This window comes from Hemibagrus wyckioides, linkage group LG24 (genome assembly GCF_019097595.1).
Source record: "Hemibagrus wyckioides isolate EC202008001 linkage group LG24, SWU_Hwy_1.0, whole genome shotgun sequence".
Classification (NCBI taxonomy): domain Eukaryota; kingdom Metazoa; phylum Chordata; class Actinopteri; order Siluriformes; family Bagridae; genus Hemibagrus; species Hemibagrus wyckioides.
Window position 1 is genome coordinate 13,547,236 of NC_080733.1, and position 17,720 is coordinate 13,564,955.

The 17,720-nt window shown below is 39.7% G+C and overlaps 2 protein-coding genes across 3 annotated transcripts in view; one reads left to right on the forward strand and one right to left on the reverse strand.

Moving 5' to 3' along the window:
• Nucleotides 1-2,661: 2,661 nt before the first annotated feature.
• On the reverse strand, nt 2,662-4,502 carry LOC131344878 (tubulin alpha chain-like). The gene is made up of 4 exons (XM_058377426.1): nt 4,377-4,502; nt 4,064-4,280; nt 3,755-3,903; nt 2,662-3,673 (listed from the first exon to the last, which is right to left on the reverse strand). Exons 1-4 carry the CDS (start codon nt 4,377-4,379, stop codon nt 2,693-2,695), a joined length of 1,350 nt encoding a protein of 449 aa, XP_058233409.1. The 5' UTR covers nt 4,380-4,502; the 3' UTR covers nt 2,662-2,692.
• A 3,691-nt stretch (nt 4,503-8,193) lies between these two features.
• Nucleotides 8,194-17,720, forward strand: part of ptk2aa (protein tyrosine kinase 2aa) — an 85,576-nt gene continuing 76,049 nt past the window's right edge. The window contains exon 1 of one of the 2 annotated variants that reach the window (XM_058378379.1): nt 8,194-8,347. The gene's annotated coding sequence lies outside the window, so the exon portion shown is untranslated. The remainder of the gene's footprint in view (nt 8,348-17,720) is intronic. The other variant, XM_058378377.1, reaches the window with a different exon arrangement.

The window sequence follows — 17,720 nt, forward strand, 5'->3', positions numbered from 1 at the left end:
AGCTTTATTCTTTTCATTTTAAAGCACTGTGTATGTACTCATATTTGCTAACATTGTAAACTATATAGTTTCTCTTGTAAACGTTATAAAATATACTTGAGTAAATGGGTTTTGTTTTGTTTTTTTTAAATATCCACAGGTTAAAAGGGTCATTTTTAGAACTTCTCAGAGTACATTAATCTGGTTATTGTACTATATTTTCAAATGGCATTGGACAAATCCAGACAGCTGCTTTTCAAAACGATGTTCATTTTAACCTCCAGAGGGCAGCAGTGTGCTATTTGTGTCCCATTATAACTGCTAGGGGAAATATTACGTCACAACATGCATTTTAATATGTATGTATGTATAGTGAACCTTTCTCTAATTTCACTAATACTATGAAACTTTAGTAATTATATATATATATATATATATATATATATATATATATATATATATATATATATATATATATATATATATATATATATATATATATATATAATTATATTATATTATATTATATAATATGATATATAATATGATATATAATATATAATATATAATATATATAGGTGCAAAAGCTAGTACTGTGACCCCCAAAGCCTAGGCTGCAGTCTACCAAGAACTGTTTTGTGATGTTCCTTCTCTTTCTTGGGTGTCAGTAGGATATTAGGTCACTACTAATTTTAGCTAATGTTTATGTATATTATCTCTTGTCATTTACAAGTTATTTTATTTCATTCAAATGAATGCAGGTTCTAGACATCATGGTTGGCACACGGTGTTGCTAACCCGGGTTAGGGTTAGGGTTATTCCTCCATTCCAGGGTCAGGCCCAGTGTTCTCAGGATAGGATCTGGTTCCACAGCAACCTCCTTTTAGTCCCAGAAGATAATTGAATAAAAGTATAAAGGTACTAAATAAATCTTATCATTTATCTGATCTTTTTCCTCCCAATTTAAATATTTTAATATTACTAACAATTAAAGTGTCATATTTACATGGATTTTTTTACAAAGTTTACAAAAAATTTTTTTAACCTGATTCTATTTTATTTTATTTGGAAATGAACAAATCTGTTTGTTTCACCTCACAGAAGATTATGGGCCATCATGGCTGTGCATTCACTAGTAAAAATCCTAGACCTAGAGATCTAAATCTAGAAACTCCACACAGAACATCATAAATCACTTTAATATCCTGATCTCTGTAGTTCTGTACTTCTTTCATTATTCCAGCAGACTATACATCAATACACATGTTTAATATTTTGTCAAAAAAGTAATACATTTTAATATCTCTTGTTTGCAAATATTGTCCTTAAAAAGTCCTAAAGCTCCAGTATGCTAGTAAATATACTGTTTTAAAAATAACAACCACAGAATTTAATAGGTGCAATTTGCATTTTAGCAAGACTTACACTTTAACATGACTTGTATAGCATGTTTGCCATTTCTACCTATTCACAGGCAGGTGCAGATAATGAGGTGAGTGAGGGCTACTGACCGTCAGGAACGATATACCAGTTGCACCCTTGAAAACTCTTGGAATGTGAGCTGCATTTCTGAGCCATAGTTAAAGGATCCTTTAAAAGGAAACAGCCTTCAGTGACGTGACTGGATTACACATTAGGCTGTGTCTACTGTGACCAATAAATTGGCCTTCTCAGTCCATGGAAACATAGTAGGTGGTTCTAAGAACTTGTAACAACATCTGCTACATAGTCTAATAACACCAGTGACTCAGGAATCAAAACAAAAGGTCTGTCTCATTACATTTCGGATGAATAAATGCCTCAGTGGTACAGCTTGATCTGGTGGTCTATATACAGATTAATCCATGAGAGAAGGCTGACAGATGGACTTGAGTAGCTTAAACCCTGAAGTCTCTTCATAGGTTTTAACTTTATTTAAAGGGCATTATAAAGATTTTTACCTGAAACAGAAAAAGATTTTTTTCCTGTCGCTATGGCGCCTATTATTAATGACAAGCTTAAGAAAAGTGAATCAAAATCCTATAGATAAACACTGGCATTGTCATGGTTACACACACACACACACCTGCTGCAGTCTCAGTAAGACTAGGATACCATATCCAAAAAAAAAAAAAAACCCTTCCTAGCATTAACCCTGGATCTAACACTGCTAGCATGTTAGCAAGCCATCAGTCTGGAATAGCTTAGGTATTCCAAGTAATCAAATATGCTAACCCTACAGGGCATTGAGCACCTAGTGCATACTTTTACAATCTCTAGATTGTATAACTGGACCATATGGCTTGTTTGTACTGTTGACTCTTAATTAAAATTATGGCACTGTTCCAGCTAAATAGATAGTCCTAAAAGCAACCTTAAAACCATGTATATTTTGGCTTGGCTTTAAATTTTTGGTTCATCATAAACACTGATCATTGTTATGTATTGTACCAGAAAGCCCAAACTTGGAAATTTAAAAGAGAAGTTGTATTTTAGTGTGAGAGTAGAGAACATGGTCAATGTTCAAGTCTAAAATCATTCTTTCCACATTTGTCAGTGTCTTACATGTACACAGTTTATTTTAGAGCCTCCCACATCCATTCTGTATATGTACATCACCTCCTCAAAACAACTGCTGAATAATCAAGAACCCAAAAGCTACATGCAGATTTTTATTTATTCATTTGACATTGTACCAAAAAAAAAAAAAAGCCTCCAATACAACAGAACAGTTCTAGTACTCCTCATCTAGATCTTCCTCACCATCTTCAGCAGAATCTGCTCCAACCTCTTCATAATCCTTTTCCAATGCAGCCATGTCCTCTCTTGCCTCAGAGAACTCGCCTTCTTCCATTCCCTCTCCTACATACCAGTGCACAAATGCCCGCTTGGCATACATCAGGTCAAACTTGTTATCCAAGCGACTCCAGGCTTCTGCAATTGCCGTAGTGTTACTCAGCATGCATACAGCCCTTTGGACCTTGGCCAGATCTCCACCAGGTACTACAGTGGGTGGCTGGTAGTTGATTCCCACCTTAAAGCCAGTGGGACACCAGTCCACAAACTGGATTGAGCGACGGGTCTTGATACTGGCGATAGCAGCATTGACGTCTTTGGGCACCACATCACCACGATAGAGCAAGCAACAGGCCATGTATTTGCCACGGCGAGGGTCACACTTCACCATCTGGTTTGCTGGCTCAAAGCATGCATTGGAAATCTCTGCCACAGACAGCTGCTCATGGTAGGCCTTCTCAGCAGATATAATAGGGGAGTAGGTAACAAGTGGGAAATGGATACGAGGATAAGGAACCAAGTTTGTTTGGAACTCAGTCAGATCGACATTGAGAGCACCATCAAATCGTAAAGAGGCAGTGATGGAAGAAACAATCTGTGCAATAAGTCTGTTCAGGTTGTTGTAGGACGGGCGATCTATGTCCAGATTGCGCTTGCAAATGTCAAAGATGGCCTCATTGTCCACCATGAAGGAACAATCTGAATGCTCAAGGGTAGTGTGAGTGGTTAAGATAGAATTATAGGGCTCTACCACTGCAGTGGAAACCTGGGGAGCAGGGTAGACCGAGAACTCCAGCTTTGATTTTTTGCCGTAGTCGACAGATAAGCGCTCCATCAACAGGGACGTGAAACCAGAGCCAGTCCCACCACCAAAGCTGTGGAAGATCAGGAACCCTTGCAGACCTGTACACTGGTCAGCCTACAGAGGACAAAAAGATTAGGGAACCTGGCCCAGTATAAAATGAAGCATTGTGTTTCAGTCTGATGATGCATAACTCACCATTTTTCGCATGCGATCAAGGACCGAGTCTACAATCTCCTTGCCAATGGTGTAATGGCCACGGGCGTAGTTGTTAGCTGCATCCTCTTTGCCACTGATTAGCTGTTCTGGGTGGTAAAGTTGACGATAATGTCCATTTCTGATCTCATCTGTAAGCAAACAGTTACAGCAGTCCATTAATAAAGACGCAGAACACTGCTTTGAGCTCAATGATGCATGCAATCATAACCTAAAATGTCCATTTCTGAAATCATGAGAACACAAACTTATCTAAACGGCAAAGTTAAAAGCAAATGGCCATATTTTTACCTACAACTGTTGGCTCCAAGTCAATGAAAACAGCTCGTGGAACATATTTTCCTGCTCCGGTTTCACTGAAGAAAGTGCCAAAAGAAGAATCAGCCACAGCAGTGCTCGAAGTGATCATCCCATCAGGCTGGATGCCATGCTCCAGGCAATACAACTCCCAGCAGGAATTACCCATCTGGACTCCTGCTTGACCAATGTGCACTGAAATACACTCCCTCTGTAGATACAGGACATTGCAAACCAGTCAAACGTGAGTCATGGTCCAGAAGTAAACGTGAAATACATCATAATAGCCAGTGTAATGTAATATTACCATTGTACTCGGGGATGAAGTAAAACTAAACAAAAAGACACTTCTTCAAACTGCAAAGTAATAAAAGACAAACAAATACCTTAAACACCAACAGAAACTAACGATTATTTAAACCACAAACACACACCAAACAAACAGCTACTTACCCAGACAACACGACCACATTAAGGACATTAGCTAACCTTATAACAGGTGATGGCAATGTTAGGGGCGTGGCCTTTTAATTAAGAACGGAAGTAAAGCGGAACAGATTTCCATAAAACAGGAGGATAAAACGCCCTTGGTAACCGATGCAAATCGTAACTAAGTAGGAAATAATGGCTTTTACAATTAAAATAATTTGCTACACGTACAACTAAGAGCGGTTTGGGATTCTGCATCTTGAAGGGGCAAACGAGCTAAACTGAATGACGTGAACAGGTGGACACGCCCACTAACGTAAATTAATTATATTAGGAGAAACCTTTGCTATGCTTGGAATAAATAATAATAGATAATTTTACTACCTCCAATGCATGTGTGAATTTTAGCAAAGAGACGTTATTTAAATAAAAAATGGCAAATAAATAGTTCCTGCCCCTGACCTGCATTAATGAAAACGTGAAATTCAGATCACGTGATACGGTTGGGTGACCACGTGGTCTTTTCTATGCTTTTTATGAATTGCAATTGCTGGCACATGCCAGATCCGTGCATGACGATACTCATGAAAGAATCAAGGAAGTGTCCTTAGATGTGTAATAGTGCATTTCTTTTTATTTCTTATATAAATAACCTCCAAAATATGTAGAGCGTGAAAAAATAAATTTTTAATTATTTTTACCTCAGGACAAAAGTGTTGGTGAAAAAAAACACACTGGCAAAACAGACTTCTAGCCTTTGGATAGATCTCCAGTCAATTGTTTAATAGACCATTTGCTCTGCTGGATGACATTCTGGGGGCGGAGCATTTTTGATATAGGCAGGAATTTGAGTGTGTTTGGTGGGTGGGGCTTCAGGCAGTTTAATTTAACCAATTAGAGAGCTAATCGGGAAAACAGTAGACTGATCTTACCTAATAAACGTTTTTAAGGTATACACCAACCAGGCATAACATTATGACCACCTGTCTAATATTGTGTTGGTCCCCCTTTTGCTGCCAAATCAGCCCTGACCCGTCCTGCACTGTGTATTCTGACACTTTCTATCAGAACCAGCATTAACTTCTTCAGCAGTTTGAGTAACAGTAGCTCGTCTGTTGGATCAGATCACACGGGCCAGTCTTCACTCCCCACATGCATGAATGAGCCTTGGCCATCCATGACCCTGTTGCCGGTTCACCACTGTTCCTTCCTTGGACTACTTTTGATAGATACTGACCACTGCAGACCGGGAACACTCCACAAGAGCTGCAGTTTTGGAGATGCTCTGATCCAGTGGTCTAGCCATCACAATTTGGCCCTAGTCAAACTCACTCAAATCCTTACGCTTGCCCATTTTTCCTGTTTCTACACATCAACTTTGAGGATAAAATGTTCACCTGCTGCCTAATATATCCCACCCACTAACAGGTGCCATGATGAGGAGATAATCAGTGTTATTCACTCCACCTCTCACTTCTCATAATGTTATGCCTGATCGGTGTATAACATGATTAACATAGTGGATTATATTTACTCTATTTAGTCCCATCTTCATTAAGGATTAAGGAGGTTATGTACCTGTTTCACGTAGCAAGCTGAAAACAAGTGTACATTCTCATTGCCTCTATGATAAACATAGGCTATGAATTCTTTCTACATGTGATATACAATCCAAGTTGTTGTATTGTTATCTTTTCAGTAACATGCTAAAATCTAACTAATCCTTGTGGCTGTTAATGCTGAGTTTCAAGTCTAGTTGTGTCTTTTAGAGTGTCCTGAGCTAGGCCTGGTATTTACAGAAAGCAGCACAGTGCATACGCATGACTGCTTTTTGTTGAGGCTGAGGCTGGTTGAATGTCTTTGATACTGTAAATAGACTCCCACATGAGTGGGTGTGCTGTGAACTGTGTATTTATATGACTTTGTGTGCATGTGTGTTGAGGAGAGGGTGTGTCGTGAGTGATGTGTGGGATGGGTTTGCTTGGTTGGATTGGAAGTTGTGGGTTTGATGTGGCAAGTGGTGAACCATCGCTTAATAGCATCTACTCTTTTAATATTTAAAAACGCTCTGGATTGTAGGAGGCTCTGCATGGCCAGTGCTTCTGTGCAGTGGGTTTCTCTTCTATTGATTACTCCTGATTTCATCGCTTTTGCAAGCAAGCTGCAAAGGTAACATCAGTACAAATTGCTGATCTCTAAAAATGTATTACTAGAGAATTCACACAGCCAGAGATATTAATGCTAACTGATGAAAGGACATACCAGCATTTGTTTGCTTTGGCTAGAAAAGGAGGAAGCACAAAATGTGTCTGAATTTTCCTATGGGAGTGTGAGAGTTGGGTTACCACACAACAGGTGCTTTTAATACTCCTGCGCGGGCTACCGAGTGGTAGAACATCTGCAGCATGATTCTGCAGACATTAAAGGACCTGAGTCTCCTATGGAAATACAGCCAACTCTGACCATTCTTATACAGTGCGTCAGTGTTTTTAGTCCAGTCAAGCTTGTTGTCTATGTGGACACCCAGATACTTATAGTTGTTATCTCACATACTTACATATTAAAAGAAACTTTCTTGTCCAACACATTTTTTTAAAAAAATTCCAAAATGTGTCCTACTGGATGCATATATTTACACTATATTGCCAAAAGTTTTGAGACACCCTTCCAAATCATTGAATTCAGGTGTTGTTTTTCAGGGGTTAGACCATTCCACTAGAAGCACATTTGTGAGGTCAGGCACTGATGTTGGACAAGAGGGTCTGACTCACAGTCTCCGCTCTAATTCATCCCAAAGGTGTTCTATCAGGTTGAGGTGCAGGCCAGTCAAGTTCCTCCACACCAAACTCTCTCATCCATGTCTTTATGGACCTTGCTTTGTGCACTGGTGGGCAGTCATGTTGGAACAGGAAGGGGTCATCCCCAAACTATTCCCACAAAGTTAGGAGCATGAAATGGTCCAAAATGTCTTGGTATGCTGAAGCATTAAGAATTCCTTTCACTGGAACTAAGGGGCCAAGCCCAAACCCTGAAAAACAACACCTGGATTCAAAACTTTTGGCAATATAGTGTCTATACATATTCAGTATCCAATTTATCCAGATCATGTTAAAACACTAGCCACAGGGTGGAATACACCATGGATGGGATGTCAAACCACTGCCGGACACCATACACACATATTCATGCTTCAGGGCAATTTAGTGTACCTAATCCACCTGGAATGATTTCGGAATGTGAAAGGAAACCAGAGAATCCGGAGGAAACCCACACCGACAGGGGGAGAACATGTGATACACCAAACAGACATGAACTGATGCTCAGGATCAAACCACAGACCATGGAGCTGTGAGGCAGCAATACTGCCCATGTATGTATATTTATTTCCCCATAGAATAAAAATCACACTTCAGATTTTGTATAACAATTTAAACTGGAGGTAACCTATCATTTGTTTATTATTATGTATTATAATATTACTTTTGTGATGTACATATATATATATATATATATATATATATATATATATATATATATATATATATATATACATACATTTGTGAATATAAATAATAATGCCAGTGGGACTGGTCCACTGTGTGCTGTTCAGAGGGGTGTAGCTGGAGAGGATGGGTTGCTATGCGGCCGCCATCTTGGAATATTCGATTCCTGATGAAGAGTGGGGGGGTGGGGGTAACGAGGGAACGAGTGTGAGTCGGGAGTGCTGGAGTCTCGCGCACACAGGACTCCGGTTTCGGTTCTATTGGAATTTTCAATCATTTATACTTGTATTAAGCGGAGTGGACACCGGGACGACTGAACAGCTTAGTGGACGTGAAGGAAAGGCGTGTAAGTAGAGTAGTTTTGATGTTATTCATGGGAAAACCTATGAAAAGTGAAAGTGTGTGTGTGTGTATTTTGTGGCATCGCTGTGATTGTGTGTTTAAACATTATATATCCTTGCGGAAACCTGATTAAAGGTAGTGACATTGCTGCGTCCATGTGTAACACTGTTTTAACACTGTAGAGTCGGAATGGGAATGCGGGTTTTCACGGTATGTTACTGCATATTTCTAAAATAACCGTAACACCGGAGAAAATGTAAATAAAACCAGGCGCGTGCTTAGTCATTCAGAACAACGTCATAAAAATGTGTTTTCTCTCTCTGTCCCCTTCACGAGCCCAATCCTGTCGCTTCAGGTCAAAATGGTCGGTCGCTAGGTAAAAGTTACACCAGCTCTTTTTCTCCACGATTCCACTTCTTCAGCTGTTGGTTTCAGATTTGTTCTGGCACCTCTCTCTCTCTCTCTTTCTTTCTATCTAATTCTTATCAGAGTGAATATGTGAAAGCCGCCTGTCTTTTTCCCCTCGTGCCCCGGGGCGGTGCTGTGCTCAGGCCCGCTTTATTTATAGCCTTAAGCGTCCAAGGATTTTACTCCAATCCTGCCATTTCCAATTTAATGTATATTTCAAAGCGCTTTACTACTCTACTACGCCATCATGTTAAAGTAGTTCAAGTCGAATAGCTTCCCTAGCCAGAAGGTACACTTTTATAATGAGATTCTAACTTTTAGACCATGTTTACTAAACCCGGTGTAATGACAATCTGTACGATCGTCCTAACCCATGGGTTCTGCGCATGCGCGCTTCACTTTTCCACGCACATGAATTCGTACAGTACCCCGTTTGGTCTGGTCGTAAGCGTGTTAAAACGTGCTACATCTGCGTGTATGGTGGGGGTATTTCCTGATAAAATAGACCAAATTGCAATAAAATACAAATAGTTAGTTGGTTTATACTGAGTATTATGGTGATCCCCATACACTGCAGCTATGAATGCACCCAGTTTGCCTGTAACTTATAATCAAAAACGTTTTGTCACAAGAAAATGGTAAATTCTTTCCTTCTCTCATGCACTGTTTTGTGTATCATTTATTTTGTCCAGTAGTATGTCATGTGCTTGGACTGTGCAGAGAGTGTCGGACATCCTCCACATGTTGTTGTGTTGTTGTATCCATCCAAGTTGTTTCCAACCTCCCCAAAACTGGCTTATACATGAACTTGCAACTCTAACTACTCTGTTCAAACATATTTCTCAAACTAATTGGAACATGTTTAAATATAATTCTTCCCAAGCCAGATTTTGACGACTAAAGTTCTATTGATACATTATCATTTAATTCAGGGGTTGTTTTTCGGGGGTCGGACTCGGCCCCTTAGTTCCAGTGAAAGGAACTCTTAACGCTTCAGCATACCAAGACATTTTGGACAATTTCATGCTACTTTGTGGGAACAGTTTGGGGATGACCCCTTCCTGTTCCAACATGACTGTACACCAGTGCACAAAGCAAGGTCCATAAAGACATGAATAAGCGAGTTTGGTGTGGAGGATCTTGACCGGCCTGCACAGATTCCTGACCTCAACCCCATAGAACACATTTGGGATGAATTAGAGTGGAGACTGTGAGCCAGACCTTCTCATCCAGCATCAGTGCCTGACCTCACAAATGTGCTTCTAGTGGAATGGTCAAAAATTCCCATAAACACACTCCTAAACCTTATGGAAAGCCCTTCCAGAAGAGTTGAAGCTGTTATAGCTGCAAAGGGTGGGCAGACTCCATATTACATTCATGTGCATGTAAAGGCAGATGTCCTAAAACTTTTGGCAATATAGTGTACATTACATCAGAACACACTGCTGAAGAAGACATTTTTCTGATGTAAAATTGGATCAAATCCTTGGTGCTACAACAATTTTTTTTGCATAAAACAATTAGAAACCCTATAAAAAGTTGATTGTTGTACAGAGCTAATAAGTTATAATGTGGATACCGAGATATATTTTACTAATATTGATGCATGTGGTTTAAATTTTCATTAGGGGACCGTTCAGATATGAATGAATACACATGAAACATGCATGCATGAATGGAGTCTAAGAGTAATTATAGCTTTGCACTGAAACTCGGTGTCATTGGGGATACCAAAATATTTAGTGTTTATTTAGGGTTTGGCTCAGTATGTAGCTCAAAGGTAAGGACTTATGAGGAGAATGCATCCTTCAGGTTGCACTGATTGTAAGTGGACAGGAAGAGGGTTGTGTTTACATCAGGAAGTCAAAATAAGTGGTGTGTGTTGTAGTGCAGTGTGTGGAGTAGTGCACTTTACTCTTAATTGTTCAGCTCCCTCACTGCGTCCCTCAGGATGCTTCAGGAAGACGCCTTTTTCCTTCCAGCGGCCGTGTGTTTGTGTGTGTGTGTGTAAGACATAGAGACTGAAAGAGGGTGTGTTAACACAGTTGAGTCAGATCTTCCTAATACAGCTGAAGTAATTCTGTCTTTCTGAGTTCAGGTTTCATCCTGTCATGGTTTCATTTTACTTTTCATTGAATTTTCTGGACAAATAAATGGCAGTGTTTATCACAGGGCACAGCCCCACGTGTATGAGCCAGAGCTTTAAACTTTAACCACACATCCGTGCCCGGCAGAAGTCTTCTCATTTCCTGCAGTAAAGCTCGGAGCCTTTGGAGTGTAAAAGTGTTCTTTTCCCCCCTTCTACTGCCGTCCGGATATAATAGAAAAACGTAGTGATTCACTCCAAGAATAAGCTAATCCTCTCCAGTTGTTTTATATTTATAGTGACTTTTGTGGTCCCTCTATTGCCTGGAAACTCTGTTTAATACTTTTTCAAAGGCCTGACATATGCACATCATAAATGAATGTGAATAATTCCACGCAGTTTGTCAGCGTCGTTGTCATCTCCTCAATCACTCGGCGTCTTCACAAGACAAAAACAACAAACTCGGGCTTATAAGGCTTGGAAATGGAGCATAAAACTACCATTGAAATCTGCTGAACTAAGATACCAGATGTTATCTTAAGCTAAATGGGCGCTTAAAGAAATCCTTTATATGCTCTATGTATAGTTTATGGGTGATGAGCACTGTCAGTTATTTTGACACATTTCCCTGTATTGGGGAAAAAAGAACTGAACTGAACATGTTCACTTGAAGTTAGTAATGGTCAGTGCAGCTGTTATGCAAAATGCTTATGAATATGTCCGTTAAATGTATCTTAGTTGTTTGGATCTGATGGAGAATATACAGCGTGCATGTAACTGAAATGACACACTGGTCCAGTGTTTTAACTCCATGAAAACAGCTTTGGTCATCTCATGTCTGCCTCCTCCTGATACTTTCTTGCCTTAAGGCCTCCATATAAGCGAGCATTTTGCTCCGCTGCTTTAGAAGCACATTACACTTGAGACTGAGTCTCTCCCTGCATCTTTCTTTATGTATTTTTTTTTCTTGCCTATATAAGTGAAGTGCAAACCTCATAGAGATCCATCAAACCCACACAAATAAACTTTATGTATGCTGTGAACTTTATATAAAATCATAACGTGCAACCATAATTGTAGCTTCATAGAAAAGTGCGCCGATTATAGTGATACTCGAGGATAAACAGAAAAGGTTTGTACAGTACTCCATGTTGTATTGTCCTGATAAAAATGAAACTTTTACTGGTATGCCTGTGTGTGCATAATGGATTGAATGTGACTTTCTTTCTTTGACACCTCTGGTATGAATTTGAAACGATTTATATTTGAAACCTATAATTTTTCTTCATCAGCATCTTCCCTTAGACACAGAAACACTGAAGCTTTTCTTTAACAGTGGCTATGTGTATATCAGACTGAGAACAGTGAGTATGTTGAGCTGTGGTGTGATGGAAATGCCCCCTTCGGCCTGAGCAGGCTGTACTGTTTCCAGGCTCTACTACAGTTTCCAGGCTGATAAATGCTCCATTCACCACCAGCTTAAGCCACCACTCTAAGCTGCAGCTAAAACCGCTTCAAATTTTTACACAAACATCCCACACAACTGTTTCTTTTACAAGCACGGTGTGAATTTGGTGTAGAGGTGCTCAGGCAGCAGGTCTGCTTTTTAATATTCACTTTTCAGTCCGAAAAGCTGGTTCATGTACAGCAGGCCTGTTGTGAGCTTATATTCAGCATCATCTAGTACTGTTTAAACCTGTAGCCATGCAGCCAGTCAAGATGATGACCCACTTCACTGCTGCTCATGAATAGATCCTTTATGGAGGGTATGGAGAGAGGGTGTGTGTGTGTGTGTGTGTGTGTGTGTAAGGGCTTCTCTTTCCATCTTGTGTACACTTGTGACCTGGGTGACAATAAATGACATTCACAGAATTCAGAAACGAAATTCCTTCACATCCAGCCACTTCTGTCTCCTCCTTCTCAGTTGCATGCAGCTTATAACGTCCCGTATACCTAAATACCTCAGTTAAACTGCCTGTATTGTAGCTAAAATCTTTTCTAAAGTTGTGGGGTTTTTTAGCCGTTGTTTATTTGTGTATGCAAGTGTAATTAAAAAGCAGTGTATTCTTTTAAAACGTTGTGATTTTATACAAGCTGGGACCTTAACAAGTAACTTTGAATAAACACACACCTACACAGCATGCTGGAAATGATGACATTTTAATAATATGCTGATCGTTTTTGTTTAAAAATGTCACTCAAAACAAAAAAGCCGCACGTAAGCAGTTATTTTATTATAGGAGGTTATATTGTCCTGTCTCTGTATATGAAAGATAAGATTATGCACCGATCAGGCATAACATTATGAGCAGTGAGAGGTGGAGTGAATAACACTGATGGTCTCCTCATCATGGCACCTGTTAGTGGGTGGGATATATTAGGCAGCAAGTGAACATTTTGTTCTCAAAGTCGATGTGTTAGAAGCAGGAAAAATGGGCAAGAGTAAGGATTTGAGCGCCAAATTGTGATGGCTGGACGACTGGATCAGAGCATCTCCAAAACTGCAGCTCTTGTGGGGTGTTCCCGGTCTGCAGTGGTCAGTATCTATCAAAAGTGGTCCAAGGAAGGAACAGTGGTGAACCGGAGACAGGGTCATGGGCGGCCAAGGCTCATTGATGCACGTGGGGAGTGAAGGCTGGTCCGTGTGATCCGATCCAACAGACGAGCTACTGTTGATCAAACTGCGGAAGAAGTTAATGCTGGTTCTGATAGAAAGGTGACAGAATACTCAGTGCATGACGGGTCAGGGCTGTTTTGGCAGCAAAAAGGGGGACCAACACAATATTAGGCAGGCGGTCATAATGTTATGCCTGATCAGTGTATATTAAAACTGGATGGACAGATTATTCTCCCTAATCATTAATAAAGTCCATCTACACATTCAGTATTTCATTAAATTTATGTATTAAAAGATGCATTTGCTTGTCCATCAACCTCTTCATCCAAAAATAATTTGTTCCCCCAATCTGACATCATGTTAGTCTGCCCATCAGTCCGCATGTTCCTCCGCTTGTCCATTGACATATTTGTTTGTGCCAGATGCTGCTGGTGTGACTGCAACCATTAAGAGGAAACCGTAGCATCCGAAAGACCTGCAATAACAATTAGAAATAATTTCCTCTCAGTTAGTTATTTTTCCACTAGGCGTGGTACTTGTTTTTTTCAGTGTTTGTAAGAAACAGGAGGAACAATGTTTATGCTATAAAGAGTTAGCATAACAGTGTAGGAGTGAACACAATGGCTTCTGTTCCTCTCTGCTCCTGTGGGAATGAGCCCTCGCACCTGCATGCGCTGTGGTTTATTCACCACACAGAGGTCACATGCAGAGCTGTGGAGGAACATTCATGCTCGGGAACATCTGAAGCAGTGGTCACTCTGTGGTCTTCATGCTGTTATGTACACATTTACCAAGGAAATATATGACAAGAAAGAGCTTCTTGTATACCTCGTATGATAATATATAGTGGTCATGTTAAAATAAATATTGCCCGGTCTGTTTTCATCAACGTTATGAGTAGGCCTTTATCATTATTTTTGGTATTAGTTGCTTAATTTTTTTAATTTATTGTAATGTAATAATTTTGTAATTATGATGCTTCTGGTGATATTTTCCTCTGCTTGGGAAACCTATATTTAAGCTTTTTTTTTTTTTTTGCAATGGGTGTGTGATTGCATCCTGTAAATATTCTCTCCAGAGCTGGACGGATCCCTGACAGTTAATAATAAATAATAATAAAAGCTGAACGGCGGCCGAGAAAACAACACCCAACAGCCTCTGTTCCATCAGTGACACTGTCGAGATAACATGCATCCTCCTTTCCTCTTTATTTACTGAGTTATGTCAAAGGAGGACAAATAAAAGATTTTTTTAATAGATAAAAAAGCTTGTTAAGCCATTCGACTGTGTGGATATTGTCGTGATTATTCCAGGGTTCAGTACCTGATTAACCATTTTTTGGTTCCCTAAATGGTTTGACTGTTTGTTTAATCATTGTTTATTGCAGCCTTCAAAAAAACTCCTGAGTAATCACTTATGCTGGGAAAGTGCTCTGGGAACTTGGAACCTAATCGTGTATCTCTTTAATCGTGTATCTCTTTACAGTTAAATTGTATTTAGAAGTCACAGAAAATCACTTAACTTTTTTTGTATATCATTTCACAACATTTCCCCAACTGGTTCAGATCCTTCCGGGTAGTTTCCCAGTCAGGGTTGTTGTTGTTTAGACGCAGGAGTGTGTGTAGAGATTATACGTATCAGTATGATGCTAACGTACTTACACTCAGACACTCAGCTGTAGTTTGCTGGTCCAGAGCAGTGTGAAATTACAGCATGTGTGTGTGGAGATAAGGAAGCATACAGGTCTTTTCCTCCTGACCCTGTCTCTAAACACACTCTCTCTCGCTCTCGCTCGCTCTCTCTCTCGCTCTCTCTTTCTCTTTCTCCCTCTCTCTCTCTCTCGCTCGCTCGCTCTCTCTCTCTCTCTCTCGCTCTCTTTCTCTCTCTCGTTCTCTTGCTCTCGCTCTCTCTTGCGCTCTCTCTTTCTCTCTCTCTTTCTCTCTTTCTCTCTCTCTCTCTCTCTCTCTCTCTCTCTCTCTCTCTTTCTCTCTCGCTCTCTCTCTCTCTCTCTCTCTCTCTCTCTCAATAAATCTTTCTCAAGGTAATATTAACTTTACTGTAACACCAAATGTGGTTATGTGCGTAAATATAGTCATAAACATGTTTGATTTTGTGCATAAACTCATTTTAAAGCTCCATGAGACTAATTATGTGGTCTAATCTAATCTTAAGTCTTATTGTTTGAGTTATGTAGTTTATAATTTGATGCAGTAAAATAAAATAGTAACAATAAACAGTTTATTGTTAATATTTATTGCCTGTTTTAGGGTCCTAGCACATTGTGAGTGTGAGTTATGCCCTTAAACATGGGGAGCAAAGACCGAACACATTTAGCAGAAATCTGTGTGCACCACATTTAAGTTTTGTGTTCAGCAAAGCTAGGACACATTCCATTGCAATTCAAGAGTCTTCTACACAATAGGAGGAAATTACTGCATGGTTTATCACTCTGTGTCTTCAGGGGTTTGCTTGGACTGTGGTTTTAAACACACACACACACACACACACACACACACTACAGTAGAAGTGTGATCTTCCAAAACTCTTCGGAAGGTCATGGTCTCGAGGTGTGGCTTTGGGTAAAGGACAGAGAGATGGATGAGCGAGAGAGAGAGACCTGGGTAGATTCCATCAGCGCATTCGTGTCATGGCCTTCCCTCATGATGAATGGAGCGACTGTGCAAGCGTTTCACTGCACCACTGAGACTGCTGACTGCATGACTTAAGACACAATGCTTGGAGTCAGCATGTTTGTGGGGTTATTGTGTCTCTCGTATTAGGCCATGTCCCTCTGTTTTGTCTCTGCGTGATACTTATTTCCAGCATAACATCATCTGGACAGCTGTGTAGATTCCCGACTCAGCCTTTCTGCTAGAGACCACACAGGGCAACTCATCATCGTTTGGTTACCATACTGCCAATTTAACGTTAATTTATCATTGGCGAATGTATTTTAGAGTCTAGAAAAATTCTAATCATGAGCAGCAAGGAAGGGTAAATATTCTAGAAAGCTCCGGGAACCTGTGCTTTACACTATTGATAGATTTTTTTTTTTCCTTTCAATCTGTCTGGATTCATTCTGACTGAATGATGTACTACAGTATTTCTGCCCAACATTTAACCTTACTATTATATGTTATATGTAAACATACAGGGCATGTCGATTTGCAGCCAGAATGATGGTCAGTGATGGATGTTGTAATATGTATGAAACTCGTTCACCTGCATATCTTTCCAGCACCTGGGTGATTTAAAGCAACGTCCACTAGAACCTCATACCGTCTCATGTTCTTGATTTTGCATAGGAAAGGAAATAGTGAAGATGGCAGGTGTTGAAGAGGCTGGGATAATGTATCTCTAGTATGCATAAATATGTTAGCCGTAAGGTTATCTGTTAGCTAATCGGTTTAGAACGGTCTCTCTACTTCCTTTTTACAGATTTTGATGATATCATTCTGCACAATAGCTTTTCATCAGATGCAATTAAATGCTCTCTAGAATCCAAAGTATCCTGATAAATTTGCGTTTTGTTGATCGAGAGAAATCGTATCAAATATCACAGTGTGAACTTGAGCATTTTAATCAGTTCTCTAACCGTCAAGTACGGCTTAGCCCAGGCCAAGAGGTCATCTAAACGCTCTTGGCTATTTAGAAACGGGGAGATGGCACTTGGTATGTCCCGCTCTGAGGTCCTGTATCAATGGAAGTGATGTCAGAACACTGAATAACGCTGCACGTTTCACAGCTGTGGGTCCGTAATCAGTTGGACATTTTTGTCTTGGTTATTTGACTTTCTCTGTCCTAAACAAATCTGGAGGATTTCCACTTTGATACTGGAAACTGTAATAAAGCTTTATTTATTGAGTGACTCAGGCTTTTTCCTGTAGATCCTCAGTTTCTTTTCTCTGTTAATGAAGCACATATAAACAAACGAATGGGATTCATTTCAACGTGTCCTCCTTTTTTTCTGTCGTCTGTGTATACATGCTAACGTATCTGAGTGTAATACAACTTGCTTCATTCATAATCTTAAAAATAAGTCATGAACAGGCATGAACAATGTCAGTATTGCTTGTTAAATACTCCCTGTTTTTGTCAGCATGTGTAATTCAATTGTAATGGAAAAACATCTGTGTTCTTTCTAAACTGATTTGCTCACATAAATGTGTGTCATTTCCTGCTTAGGATTTTAAAGAGATTAGTTAATACAGTAACACTGATTCAGATCAGAACAGACAGAATTGCCTAATTCTGCCTCTAGGTCTC

What these genes read in the sequence shown, in the direction of transcription:
- LOC131344878 (XM_058377426.1), bottom strand. An exon ending in CTTGGAGCCAACAGTTGTAG is followed by an intron (nt 3,904 to 4,063) that starts GTAAAAATATGG and finishes GTTTGCTTACAG; the next exon opens with ATGAGATCAGAAATGGACAT. An exon ending in TTGATCGCATGCGAAAAATG is followed by an intron (nt 3,674 to 3,754) that starts GTGAGTTATGCA and finishes TGTCCTCTGTAG; the next exon opens with GCTGACCAGTGTACAGGTCT.